The sequence below is a fragment of the Anolis carolinensis genome, chromosome 1 (assembly GCF_035594765.1).
Source record: "Anolis carolinensis isolate JA03-04 chromosome 1, rAnoCar3.1.pri, whole genome shotgun sequence".
NCBI classification, from domain to species: Eukaryota; Metazoa; Chordata; class Lepidosauria; order Squamata; family Dactyloidae; genus Anolis; species Anolis carolinensis.
In genome coordinates this window covers 157815809-157833984 of record NC_085841.1, presented here as the reverse complement: position 1 = coordinate 157833984, position 18176 = coordinate 157815809, and the positions used below count along the sequence as shown (strand labels likewise).

Here is an 18176-nt window from a genome sequence, read left to right as displayed (position 1 = left end):
ATAATAGCTTCAGCATTTCCAAGCACACTCTTTTCAGTGAGATTGCAGAAATCAACAGAATGGTGGTTCTACTAAAAAAAATGTATGTCTGTAAAATCTTGTGCCTGAATATCCATACCTACTGGATCCTAAATCGATTAAGGACTGTGTCTTCTGAATATTGGCACCACCAAATCCCCCCATCATGGGACTATATGAACTGGAATGAGGCAAAGCTAAAATAAGAGGAAATGGATACGAATTAATAGCAAGTTAACAGTCCAACTGGAAAGCAAAACCACCACCACTGATTGTAGGAAACAGCCTTAAGGTCAAGATATAAGTCAAAGATGATATTGAGGATAATACCAAAAGTGGTCATATACCACATCATGGCACACATTTGATTCCATGCCAAATAGAGCTGGGGCAGCTTTGAAAGGATTCTCAATGTGGCGTGCTAATGATCTATTGTATGTAACCAACTCTTTTTTATTTATTCTATATACATCTCCACTTCCATCACCACTCCTGTGCAGCCCCCTCAAAAGAGAGCTCTCATTAATCCCAGTGAGGTGATAACTTCAAGTCAGAGGAGGACAAATGCAAATTTTACACCCATTCTGCCCTGGCAGACCCATGCCACCCACCCCGATCCTCACCTCCAGTGGGAAGAATGAGCTGCCTTCAATGCTTATCCTTCCCACTGCTCCACAAAAAGAATATGGACATAGCAGCGGGGTGTGTACATCCCACTGGGAACACAGCAGTGACCAACCCCCACCCCCCATTGTAGAGTGATCCTTTGGTATGCTGATCTGATAGTTATCTCCCTGGAGTATTGTGTGGTTTCTATAAAAGGCTTTCACGGCTAGAATCACTGGAGTGTTGTGTGGTTTCCGGGCTGTATGGCCGTGTTCTAGCAGAATTTTCTACTGACGGTTTGCTTGCATCTGTGACTGGCATTTTCAGATTCTCTGAAGATGTCAGCCACAAATGCAGGTGAAACATCAGGAGAAAATGCTGCTAGAACATGGCCATACAGCCCGGAAACCACACAACACTCCAGTGATTCTAGCTGTGAAAGCCTTTTATAGTTATCTCCCCCTTTGCTTTCCTCTTTGCCTTCTTTGCTGGGAGGAGGGTGTGTGGGCATCATCACCACTACATCAACTTAAATAACACTCCTGTCACAGATTGCTTTGTTTTATTTAATGAAAAAGTGACTATTTAACATTAGCAAATCCATTTTCTAATTAACAGTGACCTTTTAGCAATTTCCAATTTCTGATCTATCCCATCTAAAGATAAGGATTCCTGTAACTCTTCCTACTCATTTGGGGAAAAGCAATTTCCATATTTGACTGAATGGGAAAACAGAATCAGGAAAACAGACTGGCATTGATTTTAACAAACCCCAAAGACTTAAGTTTAGCAGGGCAAATGACACTTGTTTAAGTCCCCTTAATACAACCCACTGAATCAATTGTTAGGCCAACCTTTATGTTAAATACAGAGTGATTATACTTACTTGAAGAGTACGACATGGGTAATGGCTGAAGGAGGCTGGATGTCCCATTTGGCAATGATGATGTGCTGACAGAAGGCAGAAGGGGAGCAGAAATGACCAAGGGTGGGATGGAAGTTACAGAAGCAAAAGATGACATGGGAGCTAATGGTGTGATTGTTGGAACAGATGTTGGAACAGACAGGTTCGGCATGCTTCCCATCCCTGAAAGAAGAATTCAATAGTCAGCATTCTTATGAGTGGCCCTTACTATATGGGACTCTCTCCCAGGGGATACACAGCTGAGCTTACCTAGAGGCAACACATAAGAGCAATGTAAATACTCCCTCCTGGGATTTCATTTAAATCATAGTATTTGCAATTGAGAGGCATTTAAAATGGTATTTTATTAAATATTTTATTTTAAATGGTTTTTATATTTGATCTATCCTCACAAGTATGCATTCTGTATTAAATTGTATTCTTTTTACAGGAACACTACATAATGAAACATTAACTAAAAAAATAATATTTGCAACGTATCTGTCAAAATGCTAAAGTTCTAACAAATTAATTTTCAATTAAAAAAACCTTTGACCACAAATGGTTGTGTTTTATTCATGCCGCTAGACAAGCACAGGGTTCTCCTTCCTCCACTCCACAAAACCATACAATACATCCCAGTAATATAATCAAGGTGCTCTTTTTAACAATGGATGGCCACTGGTAAAAAAAGGAAAACAAATCTTTGAACACGTACCTCTGCTGAAAGAGCGGAGGATATTAAATTTCCTTCACTCAAAACAGCACACCTTCTTGTCTTAACATTGTTTTTGAAAATCCTCTTGGTGTGAAAAGAAGTTCTGCATGTGGCATTAAAAGCCAAACAGCAACAAAAGCCAACACCAAGATCTCTTGGGCACATCAAACAAGTCATTGTTGCTTACTTGACTTCTGATTGTTGCTGTTGTTATTATCATTATGCCAGAAAAGCATAGGAGAAGCACTGCAATACCACTCCTTATTGCACTCATAAGATTTATATTGGAAGTGGGTTGACACAACAAAATGATATTTAGCCATAGTCACTCCGCCACATTAACTGGAATTGGGAGCACAGAATCCCTGTGAAAGTGAAAACCCATGAATTTAAAGAACTTTTTTTTACCTGAGAGAACACTTATCTGGGATTCACCAGATCTTGCAGTCCAACTCAACTTCCACCAGGAACTGAGCACAGAATCATACTGTAAGATTTAGAAATTCTTACAGAAATGTCCTCTTTAGGAATCTCTAGGTCTTCTACAGTCAACATCTGGCTAAAGCTCACCATAGAGTTGCACTGAATGACCTAGAGATTCCTAAAGAGAACATTTAAATCAAATCCATGAAAAATAAAAATAAAAAAACCACAAAAGTCAAATCCACAAATGCAGAGGGATGACTCTACTTTAAGCAAATATTTTTCACAAATATAACAATTTACTTTCATCAAATATTTACTGGATTTCATCATTACCAAAACGAGCAGAAATCAAGGGAGAGAATACTGGTGACTGCTTCATGACTGGAGGGAGGACCACAGGCAAAGGCTGGCCTTGTAGTTTTAATTTGATGAGTTTCATGGCTATGGAAAATTCCTGTTTATCCATTTTCCCATCTTTGTTCAGATCGGAGAGAGCCCTTAAAAAACAAAAATATATGCACACCAAGTGAGTCTCTACCTTACTGGATTTCCAGGGCTGGCCAATAGACAGTGTTTTGGAGGATTGTTTTAGCTTTATAATTGCAATGAATTTATTTTTTCTGTATTTTATCTTTTGATTATTTTTGTACATCACACTGAGTGAGATTTGGTCTAGAAAGTCACACAGAAATGCTGTGAGTGAAATAAATACATTTGGTTGCAGAGGTCCCAGTCGCCTTTTTCCATTACATGGCGGTGATTTTAAGAAATATGAGGTGAAATCAAAAGGTGGGAGTTAATCCTCTGGTGATGATTTTAGTTCCCAAAATAGCATTTTTTCAACCTCAGAATTCCTTGTAAAAATTACTCAAATTACTCTTTAGAGGAAGGGCACTGGCTTTCTATGGATTATTCAAGTCCCATAAATGACACAAATGAATTTGGAGTGATCCCAAGTAATCAATCCTATTTCCACCACTGTCTCAATTTCCACCTTTTCTCCCTGTTTCCAAAGGGCTTGATGGGAATTCCAGAACTACTGAGGTACCAGTTCAGTTGCTAGAAGGGTCTACTGTCAGGGACCAACTCCAGAGAAGAGACCTATTAGGAAAGGGTATGTTCAAGATGATGGAAAACGCTCAGCTGTGGGTAATGAACAAGCAAAGAGTCCGAAAGAGGAGAGGATGGTATCATATATAAAGCCTCTAGTCTCCTCAGAACTTTTACTTGGTTGACTGTTCCTTAAATTAATAAAAAGGATGGGCATAGAGCATATTTTTAAAATTAAATATGATTGAGTGGATTACTATCTATCACAATGACATTAGCAGATTTGAAAAAAAAACATTAATGGAAGGGAGAAAATACTTCAAAAGAGGTAATCCAAAGTGTACTGCACCAAAGACAGGTGGTATACAGATTTTTTTTAGAGAGGCCAATGAATTTCCATGTGGTCAACTGCATACAATGTGTGTTTAGAAAGACAATGTACAATACTTTGCTACACAAATGTTTGGGAAGTAATGAATATCAATCACAATTGTTGCAGAAGCACACTCATCCAGGAAGAGAAAATGGGGAAGTTCAGAGAAAAGCTGCAGGGGGGAAAACAGTGTTTTCTATCTATGTTTGAGTAAAAATACAAAGTCATAAGGGAAACTAGGGAGAGGGCAACATGCTTCCAAGAGAGCCAATAGCAGCTTGGAGATTTTCAAGCAGGCAAGTCTTGAGTTGATGAAACTCTTATGTGATTGGTCCACCCTGTATTTAAGATACTCTCTGGGCAAGTGAATGAGAGAAAAGGTATAATGTACACTGTTGCTTGCTTTAAATATTTGGAAAACGGATCATAATTCAGGTCCTGCACTGTATTCAGCAGAAACCATGGAATCCTGTGATGTTCAAGTTCAACTATTACAGGCAGGATACATTACAGGAGAGCTTTTATCCTAGAGCTGTGGCTATGCTGAACTCCATGGTTTCACACTGATGTGGCACTGGGGGCTATGTGGTGGTTGTGGGAAGGGATGGATGTGTTGTTTTGTGGTGTGTACAGGGTAAGGCATGTAATTTTATTGTTCAATAGCTATTCTATTCTATTTGTTATTCAATCCCTCTATCAACTTCCGGGTTGCTGGCCATCAAAAGAGAACAAGATCTGCTTCTTTAAAAACTAAAATAATAAATAGTTCTGGGAAGATATATATTTATCCCCTGTATGAAAGTTTGTGAATTTGCAAATCTTCGCTGGGGTCTACTTTAGAATGCTCTTGCTGGCGAAATGCTATACAGATAGTCCCAGAGTTACAAACATCCGACGTACAAACAACTCAAAGTTAAGATGGAAGGGTTAGGGGAATCTACCCCTTGGAAGGGAAATTCACTTCTGAAAGAGTTATCATGAGGAAAAAGTGTCTCCACTGAAGCTTTATCACCAATCCTTGTTTTCATAACAAGCCAAATTTTTCAAAATTCAATTATCATAGGCATAGAAAGTAAGGTAAAATCATCTGAACAGGGGCACAGACAGCAAAACAAACACAAAAGATAAAATAATATTTTTTGGCTGGAGTTACACTTAAAAATTGTACCTGTTCCAACTTATATACAAATTCAACTTAGGAACAAACCTACAGAACCTATTTTGTACGTAATTTAGGGACTGCCTGTACTTCACTGTGACCCACTGCTTAAGGATGAGAAGTAACTCTACAAAACAATGTCCTGCTTTTTTTTTGCTTTTTTAATTTTTATGAATTTAATTGAAGGGTAAGCTGAAACAATTTAGCTCATTTTTAGAAATAGCACCCAACTAGGACTATATCTACCCATATTTAGCACTCAATATATTTTGTGTTGGTCGAAATCTGTATTTATAAAAGAGAACAGGTGTGGGTGTGCATGCATGGATGCTTGCATATGCAGCTGGCTCCAAGACCACCTGAAACTTGGCATGGACACTAAAGAGACCTGTAGGAAATGCATGTTGTTTTGCTTTTTAAAAAGAATGATAACAGTTAATTAAATTTTAATAGCTTGCAGTACTGTCTTTATCCACTAATCTATTTTATGGACAAGGCCACAGGCAAGCCTGGGAAATCTGAAAAAGACCCATAGGGTCTGGAAGGGGAAATAGTAGAAAAGTGTGTGTGAGAGTGCTAGCAAACTTGCAAGCAAGGCGGGGGGATTAAAGGGTTTCTAACTCAAGCAAATCTGGTATTTCTACTACTTTTAATGTAAAGGTATTCTTTTTACAGATCAGATTTTGACATATTTCTCTTAGCTGGCAGTAAGCACTGCTGAGCACAGTGGACCTTACTTCTAAGTCAACATTTGTAAGAACTACATCATTAATCTCACAATATCAATTATCTACATACTTATATCTATATATCTTTACCATATTTCAGCCAAGATTGTAGATGGTAAGCCTGACTGCAGGAAAAACATACGAGCTTGATCACCTATATGAAAACAAAAAGGAAAGAGACAGGGAAAGGCATCGTGATACAATTCTGTAATAATAATAAAAATAAAAATCATGTTTATTTATACCCCACTTTGCTCTCCAACAAGGAGACTCATAGCAGCCTACATTAAGTTTTTCAGTACATTTTAACATCTACAAATACATAAACAATAAAACAGAATTCAATATCATTGGTATTTTAAAAATTCTATTAAAAACCATTAAAATATTCAAAACTAAAAATCACAGCAGCCCCTGACTAAATCTTAAAAACCTGGTGATTTCCCCCCTTCCCTGAAGCACACCATCAAAAATGAATCACTTTTTGGTGAAGTTTCTTTCTTTTCCATGGTGTACGCAATTAGGCACCTGCATGGATATTTCTAGACAGTGGCTGGCATCCTGTTAGCAGCATATGCAGGTATAAGTCAACGTCCTTTTTTGGTTGATGTTGAGGACAGAATTCTCTTCCTCCCTCCACAATAACGAAAGTCACCCTGCTGGACTAACTATAAAACTGCAGTCCATACACACACACACACACACACACACCCATCATTCCATGCCTGGTGTGTGTGTGTGTGTGGGGGGGGGGGGGGGCAGACCCGAAGAAAAACTGGCTACAGTCCTGTCACCAGGTCCAAATAACCATATTATAATATCCTCCACCCCAGAGAGCCTTTGCAGATCACCTGCCACTCTCCACCAAACATTGAAAAGTCATGGGGGAGCTGCATTAGTTTTACAATAAGTCTGTGATTCAGTGAACAGCCAGTGGTGGCATAGCATGTGGAATTACTGAACTATGCAGAGCCAAACAGGGTGCTGGCCACTATACCCCAAATGATATTTAAAAGGTACTGTGTAATTTTAAGAGTTTGGTTGCTGTTAGAGAAAAGGGATGGAGAAAGTAGTGATAAAACAAGGGAGCACTACAAATAAAAAACAACAGTGCTTGAACTCTTTTTACTTGCCTAGAAGGACTACTACAGCGAGAAAGAGATCTTGCTCACTGAGGGGATCTTCTCCCTCCAACTGCTTTGCCGAAAGTAATGGTTGGGGAGAATCTGAGAGAAAGAGAACAAGTCTCCTTTCCTGCTCTGTTTCCCCCCCCCCCTGCCATGCATACAGATTTCAGTGGTTTGCAAGTCTCCACGTGTGATCCCCACCTATTTTTCATATATAATTCAGTCTGTTGTGCTATTCCAAATAAATGTTTCAAAAATGCTATTTGTATGTAGATATTTCCACTATGCATCACATAATGTTGAAGTACAAAACAGAAATATTATTTTGTTCTGAAGTATTTCAAATGCACATGTTGTGACTGCGCCTTCGGGGATTATGGTTGATGGTGATGGAATTCGGAGAGGAAGAAAAAACCCTCGTGATGAGGGTTCACTGGAGGAGTTGCGCAGGAAGCGACTTAGAGAGCTATATGGGGAATCTTCTGAGGAAGATTCAGATGGGGAGATGGATGCTGAGGAACAGGTGGTGGCTGGGGAAGCGGGCACTGAATGGGCACAGCCACCGGAGATGTCTGGGGATTTGGGGCTTATGGATACTTCTGAACCTGGGGTTTCTGCAGGAGCTGATCCCAATTGGGATGCTTGGAGAAGGGAGGATGGTTCTTTAAGTGTTCATGGGGCTAAGTGTGGGCAGGATGATTGGGACTCCGACGAATTGCTAGGTACTCCAGATCCACGAGCTCTAGCTGTGTGGAGTTCAGACTCTGAGTAGATTTGGGACATCTGGTGTTTGGGTGTGAGCGTTTGGTCACCCAGGAGGAAGGGGAATAAAATGGGAATGTTTGGCCACTGCACTTTGCGTGTGGCAAGGTGTTGCTGAGGTGCCATTGGGATCTCTGTGTTTCTGGACTTGGACTGTGATTCGGATCTGCTGATACCATCTGGCTTGGCTCTCGCTGTGTCTTATCGTGGACCTGTTTTGGATGACTGCACCCTCTTCGGACTTTGGATTGAATTTGACCTGGCTTCTGTCTACGCCCTCTGACTGACGGCTACTCCCGGCTTCTGACTATTGGTTTGTCTTTCGGAATTTCTGCTGCCTCCTGACCTGACCTTGGATTCTTCTGACAACGGCTATTCATTATCCCTTTGAGGCTCTCGGCTTATCTGCACCGTGGAAGCAGCTTTACTGCTTTTCTAGTTTGTTTATTTTCCAGCAATTAACTCTATTTGTTTTCCAAAGCTGAATTGAAGCGTTATTTAGTTTTTTATTGAATGCCAGCATGGGAAATTAGCGTGGCTCGTTTTTGAGTTATTATTGTCCAATCTACTCTCGAAACACTGAAAAGTGAAGTGTTTCAAGGATATTTCCTGTGTTTATGTTATTTTTTGGCTTATCTTCGGAATAAACTTTGTTTTGTATGTTAACTGGCGTCTGAGTCTTGACAGCACAAATGCAGAACTGTCCTAATCAACCACACTCCACTTTCAACCATACTTTTCTGCCATTCTAGCAGCCGCAACATGGAAAGGGAAGCAGGAGAGTGACTGGTTGGGTGCCACTCTATAGGGCAGCAGCTGATCCTGCACACCCATCTTTCCTGTTTTAAAGCAGGAAAAAATAACACAGAGGGGTGCCCCCATTTAGCCAGGTGTATGCTTTTTAGGTACAGTACTTTGACCCCCACACTGGCCAATCAAACTACTCACTTTCCCTTAGGTGTTGTAGTAGGGAAAGTGGGCTCGCTGTCCTCAACCTCTACTACCACATCACTGAAAAGGAGAACACAGGTGAGTATGAAAGAGAATGAATTGGCTGCTTGATAGGGTGTGGGTGTTAGGTAGGGGAGAGGACACTGGGTGTGTATGTATGAAGAGCCAGAGACTACCATTTAATTGCTCTATGAGAGGAACCACGGTGCCCATTCTCAACATGTTACTCACAGAGCATGTATCTGTCACCTCTGCCCAGACCCATAGCCAGGACTTTGATTCGGGGGGGGGGGGGGGGGCTGAGTCTGAGTGGGAGAAGACCTACCCTAGCAAACCTTTTGTATCATTATCCCAATACCCCCATGCATATGGGATATATTGAGCATGGTATGAATAAACGTAACAGTTTAAATAATAAATGTAAGGCCTTCTCGCAGACCACCCTGAGAATTTCAGGGGGGGGGGGGTGAAGCCCCTCAAGCCCCCCCCCCCGGCTACATGTCTGCCTTTGCCCATTTGCTATCTTGAAAGCATAGTAGAGAATTGGATTGATGGGAAGGTGCAAGGAGAATGGGTTGAAGATCCAATAGCACATTGCCAAAAGCTCCCATCATAACCTGGAACCAGTCCTACTACAGGTACCAGTCTCCCCTCTACAATCTAATCAATGTAAGTTAGGTCAAACATTGTGGAACTGTTAGTAGAAGCAGTATGTAAAGGTAGCATTTGCATCATGACCTTCCTGAATAGTTCAGGAGTTCATAACAAGAGGAAGACAAATGTAATTATAATCAAATTAAAAATAAGTCAGCTAAAAGCTGTATAGTTGCTCTGCAATAAACAGAATCTTTAAATGTGAAGTGCTTTGACACCAGGAATTGCAAAGTACAGGTAACATACTTTTTCTCTATGTCTATCCTACCATTCAGATTACACTAGTGGATGAAACTTAATTGTGTAGATGATGATCCAGTATTTATAAAAAACATGTGTTTAACCATTTATCTCCAACTGTTTTCCTAAAAATGATCCACTGCAGTGTAGGACCTTTATTTTCACAGTGCTGAGGTCTGGCTATGCATCTATTAATTATCCAGGAGGTTTTAAGTATGGAAGGGTAGACCTGAGAAGAAATTCTGTTTTATTGATGGAAAACTCTTTCACGTAGGCTGCTGTGGGGGGGGGGGGGGGGTAGAGGTAACAGCCACTCAAAGTCAAAATTGGGGGAAGGAGCAGAGAAGAGTAGGAGCAGATAACCTTATTGATGAGGCTAGACTCTAAAGGGAGTGGTTTTCATTCTGGGGGTCTATTAGCTTAGATGTAAATTTCACAGATTCCCTTTCACTACACCGCAAGCCTATCTGAACCTGTAGAGGTGCACATTTCCATTTCTTCCAACTAATTGACTTCCTTATACAATTTTGAAGTCCTGACAAAATTGTCACTCTTCTCAGAGAATATATGTATTCCAAAACCAGAAAAGGACTTCTGGCCACTACCTGTTTAGTTTTTTTTTAACGTAATCTCTGTGTCAACTCAAGTCACAGGGGTAGAACTGTGGGTCCTGCAACTACCTGAATTGCTCACCTCTAGTGTAGGACAATAAGAAAATAGCCTTTTTTTGGGGGGGGGGGGGAAATACTCACAATGTCACCTGAAATGGCATTGCCTCTTTGTTAGGCCAAAAAGCATTATGTCAATGGTAACATTACTTCTACGATCTGGGCAGTTTTAAAGCTTTATTTTGAAATACCAGCGAACCTGACCCGCACAACCCTCTGCCTTTAACAATGGTGTCCTGTAGAGGCCATGTTGAATGGCAATGAAAAGTACACAAAAGCCAGCATTTTCCTCACACAAAACATTGTTTTCTTTTAAAAGACAGAAAAATTGCTTTCTGTGCAGAAATGTTGTTTCTGAACAGAAAAATACTGTTTCCATTGCATAAAAACCTTTTCTTGGGCTAATTCTGAAACTATTACCATACCCCTCAGGTTCTAGAATGTCAGGGTATTGTGTATTGTGAAATGTTAAAATCAATCTGGATTCAGCAATTATGGAGTTAATGAGAGTCTGCTATGATTGATGTATCACAGGACCAATGAGGTCAAGTGTGTTTTGACCGGGACGTACTATCTTGGTTCCTGTGGAATGCGAGGGAGTAAGGTTTCCTGTGTAGAGCTGAGAACAGCGATGAGCAATGTGCTGTGTGTATGCATGGGTGCTTTCGGCAAGCACTCATGGAGGAAAGGACTGAATTGACTCTATTTGTATATAGATCATGTAAATAAAGTTTAATCAACAGTTGGACTTCGTCTGCTGGAGTGAGTTTATCCAGTGCTGTTTTCCACACGGGGAAACAGTCTGGAAAGAAGGAGGCAGACCGGGATGGTGAATTTTTTGGATTTCACTCTGCTACCCATCATCCCCGCTGACATAGAAATGATTACCCTCTGTTTCACAGACAAGAATCCTAAACTCAGAATCAGATTTTTTATTTTCATAGTGGTGTCAAACTTGTCTAGACACAAAGGACTGAACAAAGACAACCAAACTGGTGGATCAAATGATAGGGAGAACTGTATGTGGTGGAAGTTGTGTACTGCAATTGTAGAACCCTAGCAACCAATAAAGAACATTGTGTCCAATGGGGACACATTACTTATAAAAGATTGGACCAGTTCTTAACAAACCAAATACAAGAGAGGAATTAGTTGACAAAATACAAATATGACCAAGATAAGAGACTGAATGTGTTTGAGCTTGTGCTAAATAAATAGCACAAGATGCAGATAAGGTGAAATTGATTTCAGCATAGATACTATTATGAAGAAAAAAGATGTCAGGGCCTTTCTAGCGAAATTATATGAAGGGATAACAATAGGAAAAATGTGACAGGTTGACAAATATCAGAAGTGATATATGCAAGGGCATACATCACATCTCTTGAGATCCATCTTGGCATTACCCAGGAGAAAAACATTACAATTCTTACGTTCTGTGAAATGACATAAAATAAACAACAATCATCCTCCATGGTGTTGGAGAAAATATGGACAAAAGATTCCAGTTGGAACTCTTTTGTCCATATTTTTCTGAGTTCTTAATTTACAGGAGATGGGGTTTCTGCTGAATCACCCGATTAATTAGTTGAAAGGAGCAGACCTCTAGTCTTCTGATTAGTCACTAATTGGCTGGAGGGTGGAGCTAGCAGCCACTAGGTCTATATATCTGCTGTTATCATCATATGAGCTTAGCCACTGAATGAAAGCAAAGAGTGTATGTTATTTATGGGCTTAACTTTTATTCTTTCACTGAAATTATTAAGGTTTGTGTGGGATTTTTGTACTTTTGAGTAGTGTACTCTCACCTGAACTTATGGTGTAAAGTGTGGGGCCTTTGTTGAATTACCTGTTCTCTTACTCTAAAGAGGTGAGGCTTCTGATAAGCCACCTGAGCCTAGTCTAAGGAATGGGGGCTTCTGATTAGTCACTAATTGGCTGGAGGGTGGAGTTAACAACCACTAGCTCTATATAACTGCTTCTGTCAGCATTTGAGCTCAGTCACTGAGTTGAAAACAGAGGGTGTTCTCAGTTTGTAGGGTCAAACTTTTTCACTGATTTTTTAAGGGTGGTGTGGGACTTTCCCCCCCACTTTTTAACTGTGTGGTCTCACTTGGGCTGATAGTCTAAATTGGTGACCCTCTCTCCTAGACAAGCATGTGGCTCCCTTCCCTAAAAAGTTTGCTTATGACTGCCTTAGGGGGTGGAGGGAAGAGGAGCTGTTTTTTATGCTATTTTACATTTTTCCAATAATCATAATAAGAACGACAATAACAACACAGAGGAACCAAAATGATAAATAACAAATGTTTTTCCTTTCTAGCCATAACAAGGGGCACAAGAAGTTTTTCAATGATGAAATAATGTAACTTTGAAAGTAACTTTTTAACCCTGGTCTGTCATGAGAACCTGGATAGTTGCTACTCTCATCTAACAAAATGAGTTCCCACAGGATACCTATGATTGTGTTTTTTAAATCAGGGAGCAATTGCCAGAACAATTTAGCCAGCTTTCTAACAAAAGCTACTAAAGGAGTTGTCCAACAACAATAGAATGCAATGGCTCTAGAAAATTCTTTTTTTATGTAAAGAATATTGAGGGTGAATTTTGAATATAAGGTCAATAGTCTCTTTCCTCCCCCCGCCCCCCCCATCACTTCCTTATGTTGTGCTCAATAGTACAGATGGAAATTGGCATGATGAAAACACAGAATTGTGTTATATTCCCAGTGTTAATGTTGCAGTACAACTCCATGTAGAATTTACAGAAGAGCAATAACTTGAGTGACAGGGGCAGCCAAATCTGAAACAACTCTCATATTTCCAGTAGTATATTATAGCAAATTTGAGCCAAAGTCAAATTTGTGAATTAACTCTTTAGTTTCTAAAAAGAAAGGCCATTGATTGCAGAAGCATACACCAACCTGTAACATAACCCCCAATTGGTTTAAGGCTGTCAAACTGCTTGTCATATTTCATTCTTTCTTCAGAAGTGATTGCCCACATGTTTGGGCCTCCTGAAAGACAAAGGAAATACACTTTGAAAAACAGTGGTGGCACATGGAGGGTCAATTGAGGGAAAAGGTTAGAAAACAGTTCCCTAAAAGATACCGTTATATCAGTAACTTTGTAGTAAAAAATAAAACAATTCATTAAAAAAAACTTCAGATTTGCTAATTATGTGCTAACCACAGAGTCAGCACAGATCCCTGCAGTGGAACTGGAACTCCTGGGGGTGACTGCACTGCATTCCCTTTTGTTCTATGCAGACTGTGTATTTTGCCAAGGCAAGAGACAGACTGGAGTTGCAGCCAATCTTATGCTTTCAGAAATGAGGATCAGGCACTGTTTGTTTGTACTGTAAGATGAAATCCACTTGCACCCACTCAGTCTCAGAGTTTCTATCTTGAGAAATGCAGACTTGATAGTTATAATAATTGGCCTAATATTTTGGTATTTGTTTTTTTCTGTACACATTTTTGTTGGACCACCTGCTCATTTTGAAGCTTTAATCCCAGGAATCAAGTTAAAAACAAATTAGAAAAGAAACAAAAGTGATGCTTCTGCAGTTGAAAGTTCCCTGTTACACTATGATCACTAACAAAACTAAATACCTCACCTTTTCAATAAGACAATTAAAATTCATAAAGAAGGCAAAGGAGGCAAGTTAACCTCCTTTCTGGTTGTAGCTACTACAATTCCTCTGTTTTTTTTTTCTGAAAAGGTCCCACAATCACAAGAAGAAACCTCACCAAGCTACAGGCATCTGAAGGACTATTCAGATAGCTAGATACAATCCTAAAATTGGGAGAACTGATTCTGATCAAATATGGAAATCCACTGAATGTTCTGCCTGCCTGCTGTAGCCACAGAAAAATGCCACAGGAAGAAAGAGACTGTGCCACCCAGTCAAGTTACTGTTAACATTAATGGTGCCAGGAAGAGGAAGACAGACTAGTATTTTGCACTATTTCACAGGGTGCCCTTCTCTGAGGAGGGTAGGGAGAACAGGATCTGTTAGTAGTTAATTTGCCTCGGCCCTTAGCAAGAAAATACCCCTTAGTACCAGGGCTTTCTAAACTTTTTCCTATTTGCAATCCCTTTCCACATGAGAAATTTTTATGTGACCTCAGGAATGTAGGTATATAAATAAAATAGGTATAAAATAAAACATATCCTGATAACAAATCAGGCTGTTTTTCCTTTCAGAGGAGTACAGCTGAAGCATTTTCTACGGAGTCCACTGTAAACACTGCTAACAGAGTTATGCAAATAGGTGGCGTTCAGAAACTTTTTATTGTTGCCAAAAAAATTTGACCCCAACATTGAACTGTTGGGACCCACACTTTAAGAAACAGTGGAGTAAACTATAGTTATTTAGCCTTTATGGTAATGGAAAGTTACTTTTGTTAATAAAAATCAAAGTGGCATTTTAACCTTCTGAACTAAAGTGTTATTTCAATTCATTGGCAAATAAAAAGAGCTAGTTATGTGTGTTTTACAAGTGATAAAGCAGCAGTACTATACAACATCACACTGAAGCTTATGGGAGAGTGGGAAGGTATGTGGAAAGAATGTGCCTCACCTCTTTGACTTACTTGAAGGAAAAACATGTTCTACTTATCTCACATAGGAAACACAAGCATGCAGTTTGCCATTTGTCCAATAATTAAATGTTGCCCTGATCATGTGCAGAAAAGCAAAATTTTCTATCAGCTGATAAGCATTTATCCTAATTCTGCCTATTCATTGCAATACTAAACATCTGCAATAAAATAACCTTATTTGTTTCAAGAATATATATGCATTTTAAATTCCTGGCACATCACAGACTAGCACAGCAGGTACTAGGCATACAAGACTATTCCCCTTGTGAGTAGTCAGCTTTCCATTTATAACAAAAACAGTGGGATGACAAAATAGTAGAAAAAAATTCAAAACTGATTTCCAAAGTAATAAAATTGTAAACTAGCATTCTGATAACCAGCGCCATGAGATGGACTCGCGATGAGTGATTTAAAAGACATTTTCTTGGTGAACCAAATAGAAACAGAACTCATGACAGTAAATATTTTATGCAGGTAGACCCCAAGCTACGAACAAGAAAGGTATGAATGTAAGTTGGAACAGTTAAATTTTAAAACTCCAGCCATATATACTGTATGTACTGTATGTGTAGACAGACAGACAGACACACACACACACACACACAAACACTTTGGATAGCATAGGGAAGGGTTAACACTCCTGTGGAGGTTGTTTTGCTGTCTGTGCCTGTTCAGAAGATTTCACCTCACTTTTTCACCCTGTGATCATTGGATTTTGAAACATTTGGCTTGTTGTGGAAACATGGATTGGTGATAAAGCTTTAGAGGAGACACCTTTGTCCCATGATAACTCTTTGGGGGGTGAATTTCCCTTTCTAGGGGTAGATTTATCTTACTTCCTGTTGCCTCAACCCCGTTCTTAACTATGAGTCACTTCTAAGTCAGATGTTTGTAACTCTGGGAATGCCTGTATATATTTATTAGGGCTTCCTTCAAGAAAACACTGGGACTGATTTCTCAGCAAGCATTTACAACAGCTGCCCTGCACATGCTGCCTTCTCTTAGTGTGATATGAATTAACAAGAACTACAGTAGATTCACTATATCAAAATACTCCAAATTTCAACTGGTCTGATTAACAAGGACATAGATTGCCATTCACAGGTGAAGTACTGAAAGGACTATCACATTGTTTATAGTGTATGTCACAATCTTTCAATACAGGAGAATTAGCAGCTGCTACAGGAGGATTATGTTACAGTGGATGTTTGTGTTGAAAACCCACAGAAAACATGCACATAGGGTAAATCAAATTCTGCACCAAAATTCTAACAATTAATGTATCTGTCAAACATTACATGCTGTCATGGCATATTAATACAGTGCCTTACCTTCAGAACACGTCCTAAGTAAGCTACTTACCATTTATGCCTGTAAGAATCTGTGCCATCATGATCCTGAGTGTTTCTTGCTAGCTGTCAGCCATCTGCAATCTAACAACATTATACCATTAATATTGCAACAAGGGTTGAATATATCTCAACCCCTATAAAGCAAAAGGAAGGGTCATCCTCCTCAGTCAACAGGCTTGACAACAAGCAATACAAGTCTTCAAACCTCTGTTGAAAATGCTGGATTGATTCTGGATGGAAGGCAACATTATTTAACTGAGTATAAACAAGTCTTGAAGCAGACAGTATTTTCAAACTCACAGCAGAATAGTAATGCTGTTTCCAGTCCTTTGGCAGAGTGACCCCTTCTCACAGCCCACCAATATGGATCATCAGAATCCCAGCCCCCTTTCACTCTGGTCCTAACTGGGAGGTTTCTGTCTCTTCAAGTTAGAAGAAAATGTTCATGCAAAGGCAAGTTGAAAAAGAAAGTGTTAAAAGTGATAGAGTTGATGCCTTAGACCGGAGGTATGAGTAAACCAAGAGTCACCATTCCAGTGTAATATTATTGTGAAAGCTAAATATTTCAAAATCTGAAACTTCTTCTCTGCAAAGTAAATTATCAACTGCTGAAACTACCAACAGATGAGGAAACTTAATTTAATCCTACACAGTGATTTAAGCCCAATGCAATTACATTTGATAAAGTATTATAGAAATTGCTTTCCCCCTCAGCTGCGATTTACACAGTCACACAGCGGGTTTCTGTGAATGATGGGGATTCAGATCCTGATTTCCCACAGGGCCAAAGTTTTAATCCTTAGATCAAGGCACTTGTGAATTACTTGGAAGAATAAAATGAGATGATGTGGACATCTACAGATGGTTTAAGCAATGATGAAATTCAACTCAATAGTCAAATATATATTAGAAAAAAGTCCAACCGCAGCAAATATTTTATGACACAATACCACAACACAAGGAGATGCTTATGAGATGTAGGCAGTTAAGTTTCATCATTGCCGAACAACTTACTCATAAAGAACCAGAACACCACACCATCTTATAGCAGATCAGATCAAGTTGGCATGAATACTTTAGGCAATATTATAGATGACAACAAATAATTGATTGTCTCTGGACAAGTTAATTTGATTAACAAAAGCAGGACTGTGGAGTCAGGTTGCCAAATATTTAATTTCAATTCCAACTCTTTAGCAAAATGGTAGCATCGCCATGTTAATCATCACCATCATCATCAAGCGATTTAGACTGATAAAATATAAAATATAAATATTTGACTAAATTTTCTGAACAAGAAAACATTGTTAAATTCCCATGAAATATATATAGCAAACTAGGCATTTATCATATATACTCATGTACAAGTTGACCTTGTTTATAATTCGAAAGCAGTTTGTGGGACAAAATTAAAAATACAGTAGTCTCACTTATCCAACGTTCTGGATTATCCAACGCATTTTTGTAGTCAATGTTTTCAATACATCATGATATTTTGGTGCTAAATTCGTAAATACAGTAATTACCACATAGCATTACTGCGTATTGAACTACTTTTTCTGTCAAATTTGTTGTATAACATGATGTTTTGGTGCTTAATTTGTAAAATCATAACCTAATTTGATGTTTAATAGGCTTTTCCTTAGTGCCTCCTTATTATCCAACATATTCGCTTATCCAACATTCTGCCGGCCCGTTTATGTTGGATAAGTCAGACTCTACTGTACTATGAAGTTTTATTTTGAAGCCAGAGCCTGAGTTGATACATATCTACCAATTTTGAGTCCACCCAAACTTGTGTCCAACTCCAATTCCACAACCCTAAACAAAGAGG

At 39.2% G+C, this 18176-nt stretch overlaps 1 protein-coding gene across 6 annotated transcripts in view; it reads right to left on the bottom strand.

The window, feature by feature from the left end:
* The window catches only part of itsn2 (intersectin 2), a 98514-nt gene that overhangs the window by 66445 nt on the left and 13893 nt on the right, over positions 1-18176 (bottom strand). For 4 of the 6 annotated variants that reach the window (XM_008116547.2, XM_008116546.3, XM_016996235.2 and 1 more), the window contains exons 2-7: positions 16353-16423; positions 13308-13400; positions 6073-6136; positions 3006-3169; positions 1511-1711; positions 119-215 (exon numbers count right to left, since the gene is read on the bottom strand). In XM_008116547.2, the coding sequence (XP_008114754.2) occupies positions 119-215; positions 1511-1711; positions 3006-3169; positions 6073-6136; positions 13308-13400; positions 16353-16383 (650 nt within the window). In that variant the 5' untranslated portion in view covers positions 16384-16423. Of the gene's footprint in view, positions 1-118; positions 216-1510; positions 1712-3005; positions 3170-6072; positions 6137-13307; positions 13401-16352; positions 16424-16642; positions 16917-18176 lie in introns of those variants that run through there. The other 2 variants (XM_016996225.2, XM_016996230.2) reach the window with 2 other exon arrangements.